The sequence below is a fragment of the Mustela nivalis genome (genome assembly GCF_964662115.1).
Source record: "Mustela nivalis genome assembly, chromosome: 15".
NCBI lineage: Eukaryota > Metazoa > Chordata > Mammalia > Carnivora > Mustelidae > Mustela > Mustela nivalis.
Window position 1 is genome coordinate 77,810,641 of NC_139034.1, and position 16,491 is coordinate 77,827,131.

General features: G+C 41.4%; 2 protein-coding genes across 3 annotated transcripts in view; one reads left to right on the plus strand and one right to left on the minus strand.

Annotated features, from left to right (window-relative positions):
- Positions 1 to 16,491, plus strand: part of UBAC2 (UBA domain containing 2) — a 160,975-nt gene that overhangs the window by 33,234 nt on the left and 111,250 nt on the right. The gene's annotated exons all lie outside the window — the stretch shown is intronic.
- Positions 4,601 to 9,043, minus strand: GPR18 (G protein-coupled receptor 18). Its single transcript, XM_082700994.1, has 2 exons — positions 8,785 to 9,043; positions 4,601 to 5,805 (listed from the first exon to the last, which is right to left on the minus strand). Exon 2 carries the CDS (start codon positions 5,770 to 5,772, stop codon positions 4,777 to 4,779), a length of 996 nt encoding a protein of 331 aa, XP_082557120.1. The 5' UTR covers positions 5,773 to 5,805; positions 8,785 to 9,043; the 3' UTR covers positions 4,601 to 4,776.

Genomic DNA, 16,491 nt, shown 5'->3' on the forward strand with positions numbered 1-16,491 from the left:
TAGTGTAGTCATCCGGAATGACTCATGTTAATTTAGAGGAGAAGTAGCATTGCCGAATGATTAGTTTTCCCCAAACATTTCTCATCCAGGCTCATTCTATTTGGTTTTCGATATGGAAGTGAAAGACAGTATGAATGTTAATTCAGCCATCACCTGAATGAGAACATATTTCTCTTTCCTTTTCAAGTCATAAAGTATTACCAATGGCTTTTTAGAGTCCTGAAGCTTTCTCAAACATAGACTTCTTGGAACATCAATCTTTATTTCAGTAAACTCCACATTTTGTAAATATGTCTTTCATTAGACGGTAGCAGAGCTTCAGAAATTCAAGAGAGGAAACGACTCTTTTAGTCATTGTGCTTTATAAATTGCAATATTTTGTTACCCTTTTTCTTTTGCCACCAATGCCAAATTTATTTGCACTCTCTACAATTCTTCATTTCTGTTTAGTTCTTTCTTTTCTTTTTTTACCTCACTATTGTTAAAACTTGTCTTATAAATGTCACCAGCAGCCAACTAATTTTTAAAGCCAGTGGCTTATTTTCAGTTGTTTTATTTGACCTTTCAGTGGCTCAGAAATGCTTTGGGCTCCCGTTATTTCACGAACTGACCATCTCCCTGGAGCCCCAGCGCACTGCTCTCCCCTCGTGCTTTTTAATCTTGTTCACTGTGCGCAGCTCAGCCTTCCTCAGGCTCCCTCTGGGCTTCCTTGTCCTCCCATGGCTTCAGTGACAGTTAACATCTTTTGCTTCCCAGCTCTCTAGTTGCTGCCCATATTACTCTCCTGATCTTGCTAGAGCCACGTCTCCTAGTGACTCCTAAGACTCAGAGAACATGGATCGTGTTCTGAGCTCTCATCTCTTCTGGTCTCCTCCTTTGCTGGGCTCCCATCTCCATTAGTGGCATTTCCATCCGCCTGGTCATCCAGTCTTCCTCTTTTCTCATCCTTCCTCTTAGCTCATCCTTTCTTCATCCTCCACACCGGGTCCTGTTAGTTCGAAGTCCTGTGTAAATCGTTCATTCACCCCATCTTCTCTACTCCGGCTGTCAGGTCAGTCTAAACTCTAAGATGTTATTTATTTATTTGTTTATTTATTTATTTATTTGGGAGAGAGAGCGAGCGCGCGCTAGAGCACAAATGGGGGGAAGGGCAAAGGGAGAGGGAAAAGCAGACTCACCGCTGAGCAGGGAGCCTAACACCAGGCTCAATCCCGGGACCCAAATATCATGCTTGAGCCGAAGGCAGACGCTTGCCCGACTGAGCCCCCCAGGCGCCCCTAAACTCCGATCTTTCCCTGCCAAGGTTGTTCCAGTATTTCTCTAACTAGTCTTCCTGTCCACTTCAAAGCATCCCATGCAATGTGGTTAGAAGTTATTCTTCCAAAATGCAAGTTCAACCATGCCAGTCTTCCTTTTAAAATCTTTTAAATCCTCACTTCCTTCAAAGTCAAATCAGCCTCATTCGAGGTGGCAGCGGAGACGTCTGGAATAGCGGGAACGCAGAGGCTTTGCCGTCAGATGTGCTGGATCGCACATCGCAGCTCTCCCACTTACTCCTTGTGTCAAATCTTGAGCAAGTTACTTCTCTCAAGTTCCCTTGCTGAGCTCAGTTTATCTGATACGTGAATTGAGAGTCAGTACTCTCTCCTTCCCAGGAAGTGGAAAGAATTAAGTGAGCTCTTTCATGCAAACATCCTAGTGGTGACAGCCCCGACCCCTCATACTGGTTTTCTTCTTTCCCATCAGAGCCCTCATAATCTGGCCCCAGTCCAGTGTTTCATGTCACTCCATCGGTCATTCAGCTCTCTTAGCATGCTATGTATTTGTATTCGCATGCCTCCTTGGTTTTCTTTCTGCACCCTGTCGCTCTTGGGAGGAGTAATTGCTCTTTTATGTGCATTCCAGCAAATTTATTAAGATCCCTAGCATTTATTACATTGTCATTGTAATTGTTACCTGGGCTTTCCATGCCATCTTCCTGGCTGTTTGAGGGAGAACTAGTTTCACTTTATGTGCTCATTGCCTTACATTCTGTAATGTTAACTGGATAGCCTTGATTGCAAGTGTAGCCACATAAGACTGTAAGGTAAGGTCTTTGAACCATAGGCCTGTTCATTTCGTTTATAGTGTCCTGCATAGAAATTATATGTAGCCTCTGATAGATTCTCAAGACTGTTGTGTGAAATTCAGAAAATGTGACCATTATATTTTGAAAGTAAAGATAACACTATTAAAAGCAAGGTATATTAGGTGCTTCCAGACACCCATTCCAATCACACAACTGTCCTTAAATACCTATTATTTTTTAGTTGTTAGTATTTTCATATGGTTGTTATATTGTTTTTCAGAATCAGAACTCTCCAGAATAAGTGGAATTTTGAATTTTTACACATCATATTAAAATGCATCTGATTATAGCTTAATAAAATTATTTTTATTTTTATTTTATTTTTTTTATTTTTTTATTTTTTTTAAAGATTTTATTTATTTATTTGACAGAGAGAGAGATCACAAGTCGGCCGAGAGTCAGGCAGAGAGAGAAAGAGAGAAGCAGGCTCCCGCTGAGCAAAGAGCCCGATGCGGGGCTCGATCCCAGGACACTGAGATCATGACCTGAGCCGAAGGCAGCGGCTTAATCCACTGAGCCACCCAGGCGCCCCATAAAATTATTTTTAAATTGTACTTTAGATTATCTATAGTTTTACTGTGAGAACCATAACATACATTTTCACTTGTGTCAGTAAAGTTTTTTTTGGATTTTGTGCTCCCAAATTAAGTTCTTCTCACCAAGAAAAGCCATTACAGAGAACTTGCCATTTAATAGATTACCCAAGGGGCTCCTGGCTGGCTTAGTCAGTGGTGCATGCAGCTCTGGATCTCAAGGTTGTGAGTGTGAGTTCAAGCCCCATACTGGCTGAATTTAAAAATAAATTCTTTTAAAAATAAAAATAATGAAATAATAAAGTACATAAGAGTAGACTAAACCGTATCAAATATAAGAGTTATTTCCCATGTTTCAGAAATAATTATTTGTTTAAAAGATATTTGCTAAAGTATCTTGCTCACTTGACTATTCAAACTAAAAACTTCAAGTAGTTTTCTTTTTGTGGAGAAACTGCGTCTCAGTACCACCTTGACGCCTTTATCTTCTGTAGGTCTGAGAATGTTTATGTTCTGTGAACGTGTTTGCTTTTTATTATTGAGAATTGGTGGTTGATATAACAGGAACTTGGTTTCTACTCCTGGTTCTTCAACTGAGCAAGTTACGTAACCTCACTGGATTTTAGTTCCTTTATATATAAAACAGACAAGTTAGACTAGAAGGTCATCTAAGGGATCTTCTAGTATCAAAACACTATTTTATGATTAGGCTCCTTCCTTTTTTTTCCCCTAAGAATATGAATTTACCCATGTTAATTATAGAAATCCATTTCTAACTAATGCATTTATTTGATTCTTAGTCCCATTAGGAGGTGATCATGTTAAGAGTAATGAAAGTGATTTAGCAGAGAGGAAGTTATGGTAGACTAATTTCCATAATATTTAGAATACTATGTGCTTTACAGATTACAGTTTACTTCCTTTTCTTTTTAAATAGGGAAGTTACTTGGTTTGTTACTTCATTAGGGGAAATTAAATGGCAAGACTGGGGGAAGAATCCAAGGTCCCTGGTTAGTGCTTTTACACTGTGATGTATGGCCTGGGAAAAAAATCGTCTTCTTGTAATGTGATGTTTAGTCAATACGAAGAGCAATCTGTTTATACTGGAGAAATATATTTTACCTAACAGCAGAAACTTTGTGTCAGAGAAATGATAGGGTCTGGGATTAGGTCTCTTGGCATTGGTTCTAAGTAGAGTCTGGTGCACGGTAGGCTCTCAGTGTTTATTGAATGACTATAGTCTGTTTCCAAATAAATGAATGAATGAATGAATGAATGAATGAATTCAGAGTAGGGGAGGGCTAATGGAGATTGCCTTTGCAGGCCCCTTGAGGTGATGGCTCCTGCTAATTTTGGTTGGTGGCAAGTAACAGTGATGGGTTGAATATAGTTGTTTGTGTAGGAATCTTGGAAGTTTGGTGTTTAGAAGACAAACTATTAGAAGATTTAGACTGTCAATCCTGAGTGTAAATTAAACCAAAGGGAGCTTTGGTTTTGGCTTAATTCAATTATAATTTAATAATTTAAACTATTTCGAACAGTAAGTGGATTTTTTCCCCGCCCCGGGCCTACTAACTTGATTGACATCGACTTACTTGCACATAGAATTAAATCCAAAAAGTTGTCAACTATGTATTTAGATAAGGCTTGATTGTGAAATACAAATTGCATATTTTTCTCTCAGTAACTCACAAATATGTTTCATACAAGTTTTGAAAATAAAAATAATGAATTCAGGGGCGCCTGGGTGACTCAGTGGGTTAAAGCCTCTGCCTTTGGCTTGGGTCATGATCTCAGGGTCCTGGGATCGAGCCCTGCATCGGGCTCTCTGCCCAGCGGGGAACCTGCTTCCTCCTCTCTCTGCCTGCCTCTCTGCCTGCTTGTGATTTCTGTCTGTCAAATACATAAATAAAAATATTTTAAAAAAATAATGAATTCATTAGAATACTTAAGAATATTTAATTATGTTGTCACACAATAGATCCCACAAAAGTGTTTTTAGGTTTGTTTTTTTTCAGGCGAGAAGGGACTTGGTAATATACAGAATATCCACTGACCTTAGGGTAGTTAGTAAAGTGAATATAAAGAAATTAAAGACAAAACCCTGCTTATCGTTCAAAGCATTTCACTGTTTATGTTGCTTAGTGACCGTAAACTACCTGAGCGGAAGCTTTTTCTGCGCACGCTCCGAAGGTAGTTGCGGTAGAGCATGACGCTGATGACGCGAGCCTGAAATTGTTTGGAAACAATGTAGTAGAGAATCACATCCAGACAGGTGCTGAGGTTCATGAGGAAGGTGGTGAAGGCTCCCCAGGGACTGTAACTGTTCTCCTCCCCTTCCAGCATCAGGAAAGCAAAACAGATGTGGAAAGGCATGAAGCAGACGATCACTTGTACCATGAGTGTGATGATGATTCTTATAGACTTCTCCTTGACTTTTGGTTTCAGCTTAGATGTCTTCCCGTGGAGGAGACTATGAATGATGACTGAGTAGCACCCAATCATGATGAACAGGGGAATCAAGAAAAAAAATACCAGTCGAGTGAAGTTTAACATGTTAATAGCTTTTAAGTGGATGATGTCAGAAATCTTCAGGCAGGTCGGGGGTGTGGAGGCTTTGTCTGGGTCTTCGTAGAGCAGCAGAAGTGGGATGGTGGTTGTCAGGGTCATTATCCAGACTCCCACACATGCTAGCACCGCTTTGCCTGTGTTTTTAAGTTCTTTGGCATATTTTGGCTGCACAATGGCCATGTATCTGTCGGCACTAATTAAAGCAAGAAGCCATAGAGCAATGCTTGGGTAAAACACCGTGAGAGCCCCAAGAATCTGGCAGAAGTACTCTCCAAATGGCCATTCACCTTTTGCATAATAAAACATCCGAAAGGGTAAGCTTATTATAAATATTAAATCCAACAATGCTACGTTCATCATATAGATGGTCACAGTGGTTCTCTTCTTGGTGGTACAGCTAAAAACCCATAAGGCAGTGGCATTAACAAATAATCCGATTGTGAAAATACAGCTGTAGAAGACAAGGGCTGCGATCTTGTATTCTTCTGGGTGTGAGTCGTTCGGAGGGCTAGGTTGAGCTGGAGTGTGAAGAGTGGTCATTTTATAGTTTGTTAGGGGAACGGCACTTAGAAACTGCAAAATAGTAAACAAAAATAGGAATAAAACGCTTTGTTGAAAAATAAATGCTGAACACTCTCATAGTTGACTTGGCATATCAGTGGATTTTAAATGTAAGAGTATTTTATGTTGTGGAGTCAACATATGTGTCTTACTATTTATTAAGAAACACATTTCCTAGGTATTGTTACTAACATGCACTAACCTATTAAAATGGTCTGGTGAGTTATAAAGCACTGGCACATTTATTCTTTTTTTTTTTCTCTTTGCTCACTCCCTTTCCCTCTAAAGAATAACATTTTTTTAAATGATTTTTTTTGTAGTGTGGAATTGGGTAGCAATTATTCTTATAGTAAATATCTTTTTATTGGGACTAATTGGGAGAAGGCCATTCTGAATTTTGAATCTTACAAAATAGTTTGCTTTTTTTCATCTTTATTCTGTTTAAATGTTTTATAACCTGTTAGTAATATCCAAAAAATGAATTTTTACTCATTAAATATAGTTTTAGTATATAAAATGTATATTAGAAAATTAATAAAGGAACCACATAATTGGTTAATTCACAGTAATCCTCGTTTGAAAATAAGAACTTTTCCTTTTGCCTACTGTATCCCCACTGCTTCTTGCGTCCATTGGAATTCTCATTAAGTAAATGTTTGCCAAGTTGATGAATGAGTGAAGGAGGGACCCACAGCAGCTACTTTCTGGTTTGTCAATGAATATTTGCTTGGTTAGTTATTAAACCTATTTATTTTTAAGTGGAAACACTTTATCATAGTATTATGTTCTTTCTCAATTACCATAGGTCTAGAAACAGCAGTGTGTTATGCCATGGTCCACAGATTAAGAACTTGACTCTTACAACAATAGATGAGTTTTTAATGCACAGTTGAAGTACCTAACGCTGTCTTCCAGATGGTGTTTACCAGTGTCCTAGAAATGGATGTCAGTGGTGTGCACAGAAAGCAACACCCTGAGAAGAGGACATTGCTAGTATAGTAACTCTCATGCCCTCACTCTACCTAGATAGAGAAACTTAAGTATTACTCGTCAAATTAAATTTCAAGGAGGAATATCAAAGATAAGTAGTTATTAATTAGAAATAATTCAGTAACTTTAGGTGTATGCAGAAACTAATGCCTATCACCAAAAAGACAGTGTCCATTTCTAATGGAAAGGAGTTTAGCTGTGATTATAATCATCATCGACCCTCAGAGTGATTCCATCACCCGTGATGCAATGTTAATAACAACAGTGATTTTAAAAATAACCTTGCTTTCAAAGAGATGGAATCTTGTGGTATCCCCTTGAAACATGGAGGTGTTAAGAGAAGTTTCCTTCAGAAATGTCACTTGGCAGAGTGGGCTGTCTCTAATTCAGCCCTGAGTCTCTCTTTAGTGAGAACTGTGGGGGTGATTAGCAGCAGTCTGGTTAGTGGCATCATGGGCTATTGATAATTTAAAATTAATTTGAGCAAAAATAAATAAAATGAATCTGAGCAATTGCTGTGAACAAACACAAGGTGAAAGTTCGTTTTTCCATTCCCTCCTCTTCTCCCTTTTATCCTTCCTTCTTGACTACAGCTGGTTTGCCAAGTATCTAGGTTAGATATGATTTTGGATTAGAATTCTATATATTAATAACCTGTATTAATTAAAATTTCCAAATATTGGTGTGACTAGAATTTTAATTCCTATCAAATGAGTAAAGTACTACATAGAAAAATTAAATCACCTGTGTTACACATAAAATCGTTTTGGAGACTTGACTCAAATTTTCATTGAATTTTTAATTAGTAGCAGTTCTAATAAAAATGAAATTTTGTATGTTTTTTTCTCTTGATATTGTTTCTGGACTCCCTTCCCCCAAACTTATCCCTGAATTTGGCCTGTATATTTCATAGTTACAAACACCTTTTTTTTCTTTTTAAAGATTTTATTTATTTGATAGAGATCACAAGTAGGCAGAGAGGCAGGCAGAGAGAGGGGGAGCCAGGTTCCCTGTTGAGCAGAGGGCCCGATGCAGGGCTAGATCCCAGGACCCAAAGATCATGACCTGAGCCGAAGGCAGAGGCTTTAACCCACTGAGCCACCCAGGTGCCCCACAAACACTTTCTGAGTAAATCTTTTAACCTCCATTGGGCTCAAGCTGCTTTTATGTCATCAACACTTGTATTCATTTGCTAAAAGTTGACAGAATATATGTGATGCATGTTTTAAAGGCATTTCCAGACAGGTTGTGCTGTTGTACACACAAATACATTTTTGGATAATTATTAAAGAGTGATTGGCTTTCAAGTCAGAGTTTTAAAAACTTTAGATTTAGTAACTGTAGTCCTTTTTTTTTTTTTTTTTTAAAGATTTATTTATTGGGGGGAGTGGGGAAGGGCAGAGGGAAGAAGAGAGAGAATCTGCAGCAGATTATGCATGATACGGGACTTGATCTCAAGACCCTGAGATCATGACCTGAGCTGAAATCAAGAGTCAGATGCTTAACTGACTGAGCCAACCAGGCTCCCCATAGTCTTTTTTTTTTTTTTTTTTTTGGTGGGGGGCCGGGGGAAAGCATTTAAGTACATCTTGTGAAACAGTGTAATTGAAACCAAGTGACAGAGACTCCTAAATATGCTTATGATTTATCATAGCATTTTCCTTAAGTTGAAAAAAATTACAGTTACTGTTAATGTAAAACAATGTTGTAAATAAATTTAAAATCACATTAATAGTGCAGGAAGATGACAGCATAACCCATTTCAAGGTCCTTTGTTAGCATAGTGTCAGTAATATATTATTAAAACAAATTATTTTGAAACTTAGTAAGTATAGCACTACCTTTTTTTCTGTTACATACAAAGTTATCACAATATTATTGACCACTTTTCCCATTCTGTGCTTTTCATCCCCATCCTTACTTACAACTGGAAGTTTGTACCTCTTAAGTATAGCATTACTTGGTGATAATCTGTGATGAAATTAACTAAATGCTACTTACCTCCTGTCCATCAAATGGCTGTTAGAGAGGAACATATTTCTTCATATCCAGGTAGATAAAAAAAGTATCTTGCGTTAAAATAGCTCTTTCTAAAAATGGTATATTTAAGAAATGTAGTATTTCTTTTGTCTGAGGTCGTCTTTTCATTTACAAAGTTGTTTCAAATATAACACTTGGCAGAGGAGTTGGTATTCACTCGGCTGTAATTGTCGGTTTGTCTCTTTCAGGAAGTACTCTCTCAAGTAAGGCTTTTTCAACTTATGACTTTACCCTGGATGTGGTTTTTCTCACAAATGATTTGTTTATGAAGTCATGATTAGCATAAACCCCTCCTGAAATGAGGGCATATAGTTAAGAGAATCAGACAAAAATAGGAAAATGTATTCAGGTCGTTTACTTTGATGCTGAAAGGGAAAATGAGATTTGATGTTGATTAGGATGGGATTCATAGTATAGCTTCTTCACTTTTTAAGCTGTGTGACTTTGTCTAGTTACTTAACCCCACTGAGTCTCTGTACCTACTTAGTCTCTATACAGTTGAAGTAGAACTAATACTCATCTGGTAGGATTGTGACCCTAAATCAGAAAAATCCTATGTTCTTAACATAGTGCCTGGCACTTTGTTAACTTTGTTAACTCTGAAACAGAGTTAACCCTTCACCACAAAGTTCCTAAAATCCTAAAATACCCACTTTTATTGTTAAGATATTTCTGAGTGTTTAAAATTGGGGTTCTCGGTTATTTGCTTCTGTCTTGCATATGCATTTATGCACTTTGGTTTGCTTTGTTTTTTCTCCCCCAAGAGTAGTGAGTGGGAGGTAGGTGGGCAGGAGGGGCAGAAGGAGAAGGAGAAAGAATCTCTAGCAGATTCCCCCCTAAGCACAGGGCTTGGTCTCGCGACCTGAGATCATGACCCAAGTGGAAATCAAGAGTCAGATTCTTAACCGCCTTGAGCCACCCAGGTACCCCCTACTTTGTTTTTTAATCCCCCAATGCATTCTATCCTTTTCTGTCACATGAAAGTCTAAAATAATCCCTTTTGTGTAAACATCTCTGCAGATTGCTATGAAAGGACTGGAATTCTTCAGTGGAATAGTTTGCATGTTGGGAGTATTTTAACCTCGGAAAGGGAAGTGAAACCAATGGGAAGGGAAGTGAGCAACCCGTCTTCGCCTGCCTCATTACATTAAACTTTTTACTTTCTGTTTTCTTAAAAAAAAAATTATCTCATTTGCTTGTATTAAAATTTTACTTATCTTTATTTTTGGTGATGCATGATTTGTCAAGGGTACATGAACTTCACTATTTGCTTTTTGAATTTAAGACAGCTTGAGGGTTCATGTTCTTTTTGTCCATGTTCTTTTTTTATGGATAAAACCATAGTAAGCCTGTGACTTATAAAGTTATTTAAATTCTTGCCTTTGGGGAGTAAGTACTTTTTTTTTTTTTTTTAAGATTTTATTTATTTAATTTGGCAGAGATCACAAGTAGGCAGAGAGGCAGGCAGAGAGAGAGGGGGAAGCAGGCTCCCTGCTGAGCAGAGAGCCCAGTGTGGGGCTCGATCCCAGGACCCTGGGATCATGACCTGAGTTGAAGGCAGAGGGTTCAACCCACTGAGCCACCCAGGTGCCCAAGTACTTTTTTTTTTTTTTTTTTTAATAGGCAGAGAGACAGGCAGAAAGAGAGGGGGAAGCAGGCTTCCCGCTGAGCAGGGAGCCCAGTGTGGGGCTCCATCCCAGGACCCTGAGACCATGACCTGAGCTGAAGGCAGAGGCTTTAACCCACCGAGCCACCCAGGCACCCTGGGGATTAAGTACTTTTGACTATGATAACCTGTCATCATTGTAGTAATGGGTTTTAGAAGCATTGACAGCAACCTAAGCAACTCCTTCTTGTGTGGACAGGGATGCAAAGCCCAGGAGGGCCAGTCCCTCGCTGAGGAACTCAAACCCACAGCCATGCCTCCCCCAGTCTCCCCCTCCACCCCGGGCTGCTGGAATCAGCTTGTTATGAGGTGACCATGTTGGCAGATTCACCAGACAGGACTCGTTCCTCGCTCCTTTACGTTCGTCGGGTTTTATGCATGGGTTTCTGCTTCGTGTGCAGCTCAGGAGTTTGCTGTTTCAGCTGGAATAGGACCCTCGTACCTGCAGATCCAGTCTTTCCATTGCCTTAATTTCATATACCCTGTCACAAGTTGGGTTTTTTTTCATTAAGTGTTGGTTAATGCTCTCTTTTTTTTCTTTTTTAAAGATTTTATTTATTTATTTGACAGACAGAGATCACAAGTAGGCAGAGGCAGGCAGAGAGAGAGGAAGGAAGGCAGGCTCCCCGCTGAGCAGGGAGCCCGATGCGGGGCTCGATCCCAGGACCCTAGGATCATGACCCAAGCCAAAGGCAGAGGCTTTAACCCACTGAGCCACCCAGGCGCCCCTGATTAATGCTCTCTTTGCTGCTAAAATCAGCTGGTGCAGTGATGGCGTGTAGCTCATTAAGGTCGGAGTCCTTTATGGAAAATAGGGAAATTGGTTTCTTCGGACTTGCTAGTCTCGCAGAGAGACGCAGACGCGCAGCTTGAGGGTAGATCAGCTCTTGTTTCTCAACGTCCTTTCTGTTTTACCCCCGTGGGACCTTCTACATTGGCTCTTCCTTGCCTTCTGTGTGCTGTCCCACTGGCCATTGGCTTGGCCAGTGGCTGTGTGTCCTGGGGTCTTAGTTCCCATGCTGCCCTTTCCAGGAAACCTTCCCTGGCCTCTGGAGCCGGGTTGGTTATTCTCCCTGTAAGGTTCCTTGGCACTTGGTTCTTGTTCCCGTGGCGGCCTGTGTATTATTGTGGACTATGTCCTACCCTGTTCTCCTCCACAGATTGGCCTGTGTTGTGTGTGTGTGTGTGTGTGTGTGTAGCAAGCATTTAATAAATATTGGTGGGATGCGTGACTGAAAATGCAGGTGAAGAAGTGGAGGGTTGAGGGAGTCGCGGCTAGATTGTTGAGCTGGGTGACAGCATCAGGGATGCCCTGACCCTCCTAAGGGAGGGGGACCTGCCAATCATCAGGCCAGTGTAGACACTCAGGCTCAGGGCAATGACCCTCCTCTCCTCTCCATGAGCCCTGTGGTGCTTTTCACTGTTCCCTGTGTCCCTGGTCCTCCACAACACCTTTATGTTGGTTGTAAAAAAGAATGACAGTGAGAAGAATTCCCCCAAACCATTTGCCAGTGAGTAAACAATGGATCAAGAAGTAAAAGCTTTTACAGTGTCTAGTTTGCTTTTTTTTTTTTAAGATTTTATTTATTTATTTGACCAGCAAAGATCACAAGTAGGCAGAGAGGCAGGCAGATGGAGAGAGAGGTGGAAGCAGGCTCTCTGCTGAGCATAGAGCCAGATGTGGGGCTCAATCCCAGAACCCTGGGATCATGACCTGAGCTGAAGGCAAAGGCTTTAACCCACTGAGCCACCCAGGTGACCCTCCAGTTTGCTTTTTTAATACTTGAGCTTAATGACATTTTTTATTAGAGTAGAACTTCTCTCATTCTGGTACTGTTCATGCCGCTGTACTTTCCTCGCTTACTTTGGAATACAGGGGAAAGAGATGTTTGTTACCTTGCAGAGGAAGGGCTTCACATATCCCAAGGGCTTCACTTCCCTTCGCTTTGTGAAATGATTTGCTTTCGTTCCATTCTTGAATCCTGGTTTAGAGGTCAGTGAATTTCTATTTCAGCACTTGAGCCCAGTTTTTGAATGAATATAGTTTAGTTAGGCCAATTTCATAATTCTTTGGAAGGATGTAGTTCATAGATTTATACAGTGAGTCCCAGTTATATTTGTCCAAACCACAGATAGGTTCTGTTTCCTGTCGTTCACATATTCTCTTTATCATCGCACGTGCAAGGGCAGGGGTCTTGCTGATTCTTTACCCAAGCGTTTTGGGGAAGGGATCACCATTCTTAATGTTTGCTTCTTCCAGTGAGGGTGGCCATCAACCTGGAAGGCTGGAGTCATTGGTAGACAGCCCGCCTGTCCCCAAGAAGAGGGTTGTGCGGGAAGTGAGGAGTGCCATGAACCAGGGTGGGGGTAGGGCTGGACTCTTACTGTTCGGTGACCCAAACGGTTTCCCACTTTGAGGTTATAGAATCTTTGTTGCCCTGCCCCTTTCTCTGTCAAACGTCTATCTCCACAGACTGTTCTGTTTTGTGTGTATGCATGTGTGTGTTTGTGTTTTGTTTACTTTTAATGAGGGTGCTATATTGAGTGGTGTTTTCTGGATAAAGAAGATGGAGGTACTATTTGTCTAAATCTGTTTTTACAAAAAGTGTCAGCACCTTATAGATACAGTCCTTTGGCCAAGTTGATACGAACCTCCTTTTTACTTGCTTTCCTTAATTGTATTACAAATTTAGCAGTTCCCAAATTCCTTTTCTTTGGCAATTTTTGTACAGTTGAAAAACTTTACAAGCATATAGAGAATCAAGCAGTTACTTCACTCACAGCAAACAAATTGAGCCTACATTAACCAAAGCGATCTATAATTCTAGTTAAAATAGACCTAAATCAGCAATGAAAGTAGAGTTCCATAAAGATAGTAAAGATTCTCTCCCTTAGAGGATTTTAGCAGAAGGCTGCCACCAAACAGTGAAATGAATCCTGGACCCACTGAAATCCTGCAGGACCCCATGCCAGGAGTTAGCAGTGTGACATCGCACTAGCTGACTAGAGACCCAGAGTCCCGAGGACGGAACTCTCTGGTTCCTGTGAGGTACGTGGTGGCCTTCTACAGACTTTGGTCTCACAGTTAAAGGAAATAGTATATTCCAGAATGCAACTGGAAATTCTTGTGCATTGCTGGTGGGAGTCTCAGTTCGGAGAATAGTTGGTTACTAAGTAGTGAAATGAAACTACAGCTACCTGCTGACTCAGATTGCATTCCTAGGTAGAAGGGGGAGCTCCTGGGCCTCAGGAAACATAGATAAGAATGTTCACAGTGATATTGTTTCTAGTAGCTCTGGAACAACCGCATGTTCAGCTGTAGAATGGATGAACAGGTGGTTGTGTAGATAGACAGGTCATTGCTTTTCACAATGGAAATGAATCTCATAGCAGGCACATGCCACAACATGGGTGAATCTTGGGTATATAGAGTTCAGTGAAAAAAGCCAGACGTGAAGGAATTTATATTGTATGATTTCATTTATATGAATTCCAAAAAGTAGAGCAAACTGAAATCAGATTTCACGGGTCTCATGCTTAGGTGCTGAAACTCCTTGGAGGGTTGTGGGCGCATACCGTGAAAAGGAGGGCATACCGGAGAGCTTCTGGGGTGCTGGCAATTCTAGTTATTGACCTAAGTGCTCATATCTCTAGTGTTTATTTTGTAAGGGTGTCAGTAGAAGGAGATTTTAAGATGAGTCAAGGAGGGCTCATTTGTAAGGGCCTCGTGACACAGGACTGGCGCCTTGTCAGAAAAGAGGAAACCGGCAGGACGGTGGCGTTGTGGTGACCCCCGCCCCTATGGGATGAAGAGATCCAGGGCATGAGAGGTTACTAGAAGGTGGAGGGAGGGAAACCTGCTTGGAGAAGAGTGGTGACTTTCTGTTGAGGGAAGCTTGCAAGAGGGAACCACAGGAATAAGTTGCTCAGCCTGGGCTTCTCTCCGCTCAAGTCTGCTCGGAGGCCGCCACCAGCAGAACACAGTGGAGCTGGAGACCCAGAGCCTTCCGTTGCCATCTGTGCCCTTCTTGGACAGAGCAGGGTGGAGAAGGGAAAAGGAGCAAACGGACTTCCCAGCACGCTGCACTTTCTAGTATGCGTGTTACATTTCGTATTCAAGAGGGGTTTTTTTTTTTTTTTTCAACTTGTGCTTTGAGTTGGCAGAGACTGGGTTGGGTGTTTCTGACTCTTGGAAACTGTTTCTACGAGTAATTTTTTTAAAGCACCTTGTCTTGGTTCTTACCTGTGAATCATCTCATTCCTTAGAGCTTATGTAAGTAAAGTGCATGTTTTAGACACCAAAATACTAGTTCTCTTTGTCTTTCTCCTGCCTGAAATGTCCCCTTTTTTCCTTTGTGGCACATTTTAATTTTTCCTGGGAATTTTCAGACCAGGAATGGTTAGTGTGGGAGCTTTACCTCTGCCACTAATTAATTGGCCCAGTTAGCTCAAAAAAGAAGTTCATTTCTCTGATCATCACTCTTCACAAGTGGAAGAAAGGGAAGTTGGATAAATCTTTCTGGAAAGGCCTACACCTTTGGCACCACACAACTCTAAGGTGTTCTTGCCATTGTGATATTTTCTCTTTGTCTCCCTCTGAATTTTTATAGGGCACCAGGGGAGAGACATGGGCCAGAACCTGGGGCTCTGTGCCCTCATGTTGCTGCACATAAACCTCACTGTGTCTGGGATGCATTTGGGGAAGCCTCAGCGTGTGTGTAGGTGTCTGGGGTCTCCTCCAAAGCAAAGCGCCCAAAGCCCTGAGGGTTGTGCGTGGTTCTGGCCTTTGCCCTCCGTCCCCATTTCCTGTTGTGGTGGTGGTCTTTAGTGTGTGTGGTTTTTTACCTCATTTTCCATTTATCTTTAAGTCAACTTGACTCCTCTTAACAGATTTGATTTTATTCATTTTTTTTTTTAAAGATTTTATTTATTCATTTGAGAGAGAGAGCATAAGAGGTGAGAAGGTCAGAGGGAGAAGCAGACTCCCCATGCAGCTGGGAGCCCAATGCGGGACTCGATCCCAGGACTCCGGGATTCTGACCTGAGCCGAAGACAGTTGCCCAACCAACTGAGCCACCCAGGCGCCCCGATTTTATTCATTCTTTATATGGTAATCCGTTTCTAAATCTTTTTTTTTTTTAAGATTTTATTTATTTATTTGACAGAGAGAGAGAGATCACAAGTAGGCAGAGAGGCAGGCAGAGAGAGGGGAAGGGAAGCATGGTAATCCGTTTCTAGAAGCTTGTTGGGCCATTGCAGCTAATTTGCCTGTCTGCTTTGACCTTTGTCCTGTAACCTGTCCTTTTCCACAGGGCAGGCAGCAGGTGCAGCTGTGAGAACAAGCCAGGTCCAGGCTGCCCTCTGTCGGTCACTTGGTCCCCACCCTCTCCCCGGAGATCTGTCATTCTTGGTGGCAGAGGAGCTCATGGAGACCTTATAATCAACCTGCAGAGGAGGACACGGAGATGTGCGGGCTGTTTGTTTCCTTGGTAATAAAGCTCTGCTGATTTCTCAGTTACTCAGAAGAGCTTTTTGCCAGCACTCTCCCTCTTATGCTCGAAGAATTAATGTGGTCCCAGTGATGAGTCAGTTGAGTTTTTGCAGCGATGCTGTTGTCTTAATGCTTATAATTCTCTTGTGGATATATATATATTTTTAATTTTTAATAGGCTCCACACACAGTGTGGGGCTCAAACTCACAACCCCAAGATCAGGAGTCACATGCTCTGCCAGGTGAGCCAGCCTGGCACCCCTTGTGTGGGTATTCTTGATGAGAAGTGTATGACCTTCGGTTCAAACGGCCTCTTGCCACCTGCAAGCTACACAGTCTAAAAGAATCTTAACAGGCAGGGGAAGGGAGCCGGCGGGTAGTGCCGTCCTCGGCCATCAGCAGCCTGCGGGGCTGTGTGTTTGGACCGAGGGATACAGACCTTTGGGCGGCTTCATCCTGCCTCTAGTGTGGGCTTCAGTGTGGGCTACACTCTCCTAACAGTAATCAGAGG

Coding starts and splice junctions, on each gene's coding strand:
- GPR18 (XM_082700994.1), bottom strand. CDS start 5,772: ATGACCACTCTTCACACTCCAGCTCAACCTAGCCCTCCGAACGACTCA.